Source organism: Engystomops pustulosus, chromosome 1, assembly GCF_040894005.1.
Source record: "Engystomops pustulosus chromosome 1, aEngPut4.maternal, whole genome shotgun sequence".
NCBI classification, from domain to species: Eukaryota; Metazoa; Chordata; class Amphibia; order Anura; family Leptodactylidae; genus Engystomops; species Engystomops pustulosus.
Window position 1 is genome coordinate 119,444,874 of NC_092411.1, and position 7,516 is coordinate 119,452,389.

Here is a 7,516-nt window from a genome sequence, read left to right on the forward strand (position 1 = left end):
AGTATTCCTGAGAAATGCTAGTTTCCTCCCGTTTCTCCCCGGTATTTTCAGTGATCACAAGTAATAATGGCAGGGATTGTAATAATATAGATATATGTATATAAAATATTCTCGTAATGTGGCAGAGACGTGGTTATCGTTTCCTGGGTGTTTACAACACAGTGGTGGTGCCCTGCTGTGTTTGGTGTGACGGTGCCCGGGGGTGATAGCAGGGTGCCCCATCACAAGTGCCACATCTGGAGAGAGGGCTAGTAAACAAGGCGAGGAGTGGGCGGGACAACGGCGGGCGCCCTGCCCAATCAGAGGGGGCGCAGACAGCCAGAACAGCCAATAAGGGGGAAGGCTGGCGGGACAGTGAGTCAGGGACTGTACAAGGGCTGAGTGCGCGCTATGACTGGAGAGCTATTATAAAGCCGCAGCCCAGCACTCACCTCCTGTCACAGTCATGTGTGAATGACCTGCATGGAACCGCACTGTGGACTTACCGAGGATTAGTGTTGCTCACTGGTGGATGCTACCTCACCACTCCCTTCTTCACTCTGTAAAGGTAAGTCTTACTGATCAGTCTCATGTATGGGGAGACTGGGACTATTGTTCTCTGTTATCAGCCTCTACACACCGCATCATAAGAACTGCTTTCTCCTCATATGAGAAGCTTCAGCTGCATGTTACTGTACACACATCTGGTAATGGGGTCAGCTGCTCCCCTAACCACAGTCTCTCTGCCTCCTCTGCATAACAGTCCCATGTGTATAACACCTATCTATCTATCTATCTATCTATCTATCTATCTATCTATCTATCTATCTATCTATCTATCTATCAATCTATCTGTCTACCTATTGATATATCTGTCTATGTATCTTGTCCTATCTATCTATTTATCATCTGTCGATCTATGCATCTCCTCCTATCTATCGATCTATGTATCCATCTATCTGTCTATATATCTATCCATCTGTATATCTATGTATTTGCCTATCTATGTATCATGTTCTAGCAATCTATCTATCTATCTATTCATTTATCTATCTATCCATTATATCTGTCTATCTGTCTATATTTCTATCCATCTGTTTATTTATGTGTCTATCTATGTATCTTGTTTTACTCATCTATTTATCTATAGATTTACTCTCACTTTACTTCATCATATCATATAGAAGATTAAAAGTAACACAGTGGAGGAAAACCCAGCTGCTGTGTGGGTACATGCCAATATACCAGGCACTAGGTCCTTCACTTTTACACAGGGAAACACTTTTATATAAATGTATATCTAATATCTCTCTCTCTATTTGTTTACCGATCTGTTAGTATAATCTAATCTAAATTATCTAACTATATATCTAAGATCTTTCACTTAGTGTTTGTATTAGCCAATAGCAAAACGCAATCAGAGTGTAGCCTAGAATAAAAACATACCAAAAGTTTTACAATATTTATTGGTTTAGCTACCTATATCTTTCTACTACATGTGTTTACAAATAATAATTATCATGCTAATCGATGTCTTATTTGATGTAATACATCAGAGATAGTTATGTATCTTATTTAGAACTATTTGAGTGCTACAGTAATAGTTCTGGGCTACAGATGTGCTGTCTGTACACCACCTCCTGTAATCGTTTTCAGCTATAATAAGACTAATCAATTTACAGTATGAAATAATTTTTATAGACACTCCCAATCTTTAATATGTACAGACACTTCCAATCTATAATATGCGGCCCCTATACTGCACATCCCATACCTTCACATCATGCATCAATACCATTTGTACGTAACCATTTTAATTGACAACAATTAATTTTTTAACACGTGAAGATATTTTAATAAAAGTAGAGTGTCTTCCAAACGAAATTTTTAATAATAACAATAATAACTGTAATAATTATATAGGAATAGCCCCGTTATTATGTATACAGTTGATGATGTTTTACACTTGTATGTAGGGCATAAACAACATAATTACACAATAATGTGCCATCAATTGTTTCAGTGTCTTTGTATTGAGTGTATGTAGTATAATATTATATCTCCATATTGTGTGTATAATGTAATTATCATATATTCTGAGACTTTGTGTTCTTTTTTCCTAACAGTTGAGAGGATCCTGCCGCCATGTATGAGATGCAGCCTTCTTCTTCCCCCTCATCCTCCTCCCCGCACTCCTCATACTCATCCTCCCTTGCCGGGGACTCGGAGATTGATGTGGAGAGCGTGGAGCTGGAGGGGGAGAGCCGGCACCCGGAACCCCACAGGATGCCTGAAGAAGAGGATGAGGAAGAGGAGCAAGACAACCAGCAGCAGCAGCTCCAGCTCAAGGCTGCGGACAAGGCTGGGGAGCAGAGGAAGCTGAGTAGGACCCCCAAGTGTGCCCGCTGCAGGAACCACGGGGTCGTGTCCTGCCTCAAGGGTCACAAACGTTTCTGTCGCTGGAGGGACTGTCAGTGCGCCAATTGCCTGCTGGTGGTGGAGAGGCAGAGGGTGATGGCGGCACAGGTGGCACTCAGGAGGCAGCAGGCCACAGAGGTGGGTACAATGCATACTTATACACATAGGATTATAATATCAGCATTCAGTCACTTCTCATATAGAGGACGAGCTGATGGGATTCTCTACACCCTGGGATAGATGATCATTGATGGTTGGCCCGGTATAATCTCTCATTCCAGTGTCTGAAAAAGGACACGTCTCAAAGCTGTCACAAAGTCAGTACATGGCACAGTGTGATAGCATTCTTAGATAGTAACCAGGTGGGCACAGTAATGCCCTCTGCAGTGCTGCGCATAGTGTCACCACAGGGGGGCGTCATATTGGTGACAGTTGTGTCTATTGCAAATAATTGGGTTATGAGGAGGAGGCACTTCTAGAATAGTTCTATTACTCGCACATAATCTTACTACTAGCTGGTACCTGGAATATTCCTGTTATACGCGGAGCTGGGCAGCCCAGTGTTTTTCCTCTAAATATTTCTACAGATAGGGAGTATGTAGTGTAGAAACTCATAAATCGCCACTTGTGCCTTTTATTGTGTTTGCAAGAAATTGAGTGGCTCAGTCCTTGTTTCATGTACACTGGAGACAACAGGTTTACACCACAACACTTTCATGAGCCTATTCACATTATTGTCACAGCTGCTGTGTTTCTTCCATCCTCAGTATAAGGTGATGGTGTATGTGCTGTGTAGGTGTTATGTTTGACATTGCTCAATTATAGAGAATATGAATGATCTTTTATGTTCTTGTTTCCAGGACAAGAAAGGCTTGACAGGGAAGCCCACTGTAACAGAGAGGAAAACTGTTTATCAGAGACATATTAGGACCCCTAGCCTGCTGGCCAAAAGCATATTAGAAGGTAATTTTTTGTTCTATACTTTGCTATATTTACGGATCATTGTAACAACAAAAAATGAAAGTTTCATATGAATATATTTAATATTGCTAGCAATAGAATTATATTAAAGGTATTCTGAAAAAAAATGAAAGAGAAATACTTAGGGTCAATATTGTCTTCTCTAGAAACTTCAGTTAAGGTTAGGAAACCAAAGAGAACTACAGTATGCATATACAAGTATAAAATGCAATGGTATATGATGTTAAAGTAATACATTTATATATTTACATTATTCCATCATATATCTATCTCATCTATCTGTCTTATTTATCTATCTACCTATTCTTTTATCTATATCTATCCATCCATATATCTATCTGAAAATCAAAATAATCAGTCTCAATTATTTATCTACCAATATTATCAATCTATATTATGTTTCTATCTGGCCATATTTCACACACGCACACACACACACACACACACACACACACATATATATATATATATATATATATATATATATATATATATATATATATGATTTTGTCATTATATTTTATTAAGCTATCTATTCAATCATTATCTATCTATCTATCTATCTATCTATTTATCTACCTATCTATCTAGCTTCAGTATCTCACCATGCTTTTATATACCTGACCATCCTTCAAATCTATGTAGCTATCATTTTGTCATACTATTCATAGTATTCTATCGTAAAATAAACCATTCTTTCTCTATCTACTTACTGTGTCTATGGTTTATGTACAAGTTGTGCAGTCTAATTTATCCAACATTATTCTTAAAGGATCTCTACTACATAAAAACAGTGCAGTGCAATATAGATGACCCCCATTACTTCTATGATTTCCTAGAACAATATAAAAGCTTTTCTATACTTAGTCTATAGACAAAGCAGTTTTGCATTCCATTTTACATGCAAATATGTCTGTCCAAAGCTTTGCTGTCATGCACTCTGTGGGGATTTTCAAACAAATGCAGCAGAATTTTGCATAAAAATGATAAATAGTAGAATCCCTTTATTTTCAGACTTTCATGTGTCTTAAACTAACTGCTGGATTCTGCAGGATATATGAAAGATTTCTATTATATATAGTAGCAAAATACATGGCACACTATTTGACTGACAACATTTGTAATCAATGTAACCAAATAAATAAATAGATTGTTAGAAAGTGTATTATCCCTTTATACTACTTGTGAATCAAACAAAATCAGTATATTTTCACCAAACTACAAATGCTAAACTTTACACAGGCTCCATGCCTGGGCATGTGATCAAATGTATATAAAATGTGCCATAAATTCCAACAGTATAAGAACAGTATGCCAAAAGCATAAACCAGTTTTTAGGAACAATGCTTTTGATACATGATGCCAACTGTGTTTTCTCCATATACATTCATTGTCCCTTTGTGCTGCTTTTCCTCTTTTTACTCTTGACTGTCTGTCTTTTTCCCTTCTCTCCTAGTTCGAGTTTCCTCTCTCATCTGTAACACTTTGTACATTGTGATCTGCCTCTAGGAAATGTGTGTCATCAATTCTAGGTATAGCTTTATTTCCTGGCATTAAAATGTGACAGGTGTATGCATAAAAACTCCCTGGGTGGTCTTATTATCAAGTATAGTATCAATGTAAAATTGGATTTTACATGGCAATTAAATACAATATAAAATACATCAATGAAACATAAAAAAAAATTAAGAGTGATTTGAATTTGATTTGTTTGATTTTCTACTATCATGTGACAGTTTAAATAATCTATAACTTAATAAGGTAGTAAATTATCTTAAAGCGGCTAATTTGTACAGAACTTACACTGTATAAATAATGCACAAATGAATGTTATGTTCCATCTACACAGTAAATTATCATTTATAACACTATCTAAAACTGTGAAAATGGAATATGCTATACTATATATAGTATATAAAATAGTATATGCTATACTATATCCTATACATTTGGGCATTAGGATAGGGGCAGAGCCCTTCATTCCTTTTTCAGATGGGGCATCTGGGTGTAGAAAAAAAGATTGCTACTCAAATAAGAACATCAGTATCATGGCTATGGCTAGGGACCAGATCACTCTGATGCCAGCTCTGTTAATATGTGGCATCATTGCCAAATTATGACTAATAATAAACTTATGTAGTACATTTCTTAAGTGGATTTTTTCTGACAGTTCTGTTGTCATAGAGTTACCATTTTAGAGTCTTGTGAAAAAATATGTAGCTGTGTAGCTTAGCCGTTGTAGGCTGAAAAGAGTATGGCAATTAATTTTTACAATCTGTGTTGGCCAGAGGACAGACAGAGCATTTTTGCTTTTAAAAATCTGATTGTGAACTGAAAATGAAAATCCATCTCTCTATTTTGTAAATGTTATGAAATCTGCTTTTCATTGCTTTAAAAAAGCTAAACTAAAAAATAACTTTTGATTTCAGGTTATCGGCCGCTGCCAGCAGATTCTTATATGGGGCCCAACTCCCCACTGCCAGCTCCTGTGAGTGACAGGATGAGGAAGAGACGGGCGTTTGCTGATAAAGAATTGGAGAACATTATGTTAGAGAGGGAATACAAAGAAAGGGAGATGCTTGAGGCCTCTCAGGCTTCCAACCTTTTCTTACCCAGTCGTATGCTACATGCTGCAGAATACAATTCCTACAAAGCTGCTTATGGGAGCTCACAGGTTGAAAGTCCAAACAAAGAATTTTGCAATTTATTGCCTACTTGCCTTGATCTCACTATGCAGTATTCAGGGTCAGGGAATGTTGAACTGATTTCTTCAAATGTCAGTGTGGCCACCACATACAGACAATACCCTGTCCCCTCCAGGTTCTTGGTTTGGCCAAAGAATGGCCCAATCACAGATGCTCTTCTATATCAACAGTGTCTATTAAACGCTACAGCCATGCAGGCATTAAAACCTGGGTCAAACTGGGACTCAAAATCCAGCCCAGTGATAGAATGCCAGCCTACAGAACAGGACTTGGTACCCACAAAAATGGAAACACAAATGATCCACCCTCAGCATGTTCCACAGGACAGTGGAGAAAGGTCTGCATTTTCACCTCCAAAAAGGAACTTTTCACAAATCTCTAACAAGGACCATTTATCTCCACCTGAAAGCTTAATAAACAAGATCAGCAAGGATGTCAGCAAGCAGCCTTTATCTTTAAAATATAGCCCTTTCCACTCATTGTTTCAACAAGCACATCTCGAGAAGTCATTGTCTGACCTTAAAACTTGTATTAAAGACCCCTATGAAGAACCTGCAAAGAAATTCAGAGAATGTTCATCCAAGGAAAACCAGAAGTATAAATTAACTATTGACAGGTACAACAAGGACTTTTTCTTAGGGAAAGACACAGGCACAAAACTTTCTGTCAATGAGCCCCTACCATTTTCTGTTGAATCTATCCTTAAGATGCCATCAAGCACTGCACAAAGATCAAGTCAGTAGACCACAGTGACTGCTTCATGAGCTGCTGCTGCCAGCTACCAGAATTCCTTCATAAGGAAGCCTTTCCAAAAATCCATGAATTGTGCAAGGACAATGTATAGAATATACACTTGCATGATGCTATTCTTTTGTACAAATGACAATATTTAAATGTAAAAAATGTGATTTGCATATGTGAATTGTAAAATATTTGAATATAAAACAAAAATTTATAGAAATAATAAAATACAACTGTTAAATATTTATTTCAGTTTTATATAATATTGATTTATTTATTGAAAACATTTTTAAAAAGTCATCTTCAAGAAAATATAATGATTTTATGTAATGGTGTCTTATTGTTTATGCAGCACCAGCATATTAAGCAGCATTTTACAGAGTTTGTCATCACGTATTCTCCAAATAGGGCACATAATCTTGAAGCCAAATGGCCTATAAGTAGCCCATGAGTGTGGAATAAGAAAGGAGAAGTTTCAGGCAAATCCATGCAGGCATTTTGAGAAGATTTTCTGCAATGCAATGTTTTATAAACAGGCTGAGCTATAGTGGTTGTAGAGGTACTAGTAGCACCCTGGCACCCTTGTTACATAGTGACCCATAGGTTCTTATGTCAAGTAAGAAGACACAGTTATTATAAACAGCAAATGGAAGATGAAGACCCTGGTGCTGACTTTGCATTGAGGTTTAGGA

The 7,516-nt window shown here is 37.3% G+C and overlaps 1 protein-coding gene across 1 annotated transcript; it reads left to right on the plus strand.

Moving 5' to 3' along the window:
- The first annotated feature begins 386 nt into the window (after positions 1-386).
- On the plus strand, positions 387-6,958 carry DMRT2 (doublesex and mab-3 related transcription factor 2). The gene is made up of 4 exons (XM_072126496.1): positions 387-547; positions 2,106-2,535; positions 3,258-3,360; positions 5,808-6,958. Exons 2-4 carry the CDS (start codon positions 2,125-2,127, stop codon positions 6,824-6,826), a joined length of 1,533 nt encoding a protein of 510 aa, XP_071982597.1. The 5' UTR covers positions 387-547; positions 2,106-2,124; the 3' UTR covers positions 6,827-6,958.
- The last annotated feature ends 558 nt before the right edge of the window (positions 6,959-7,516 follow it).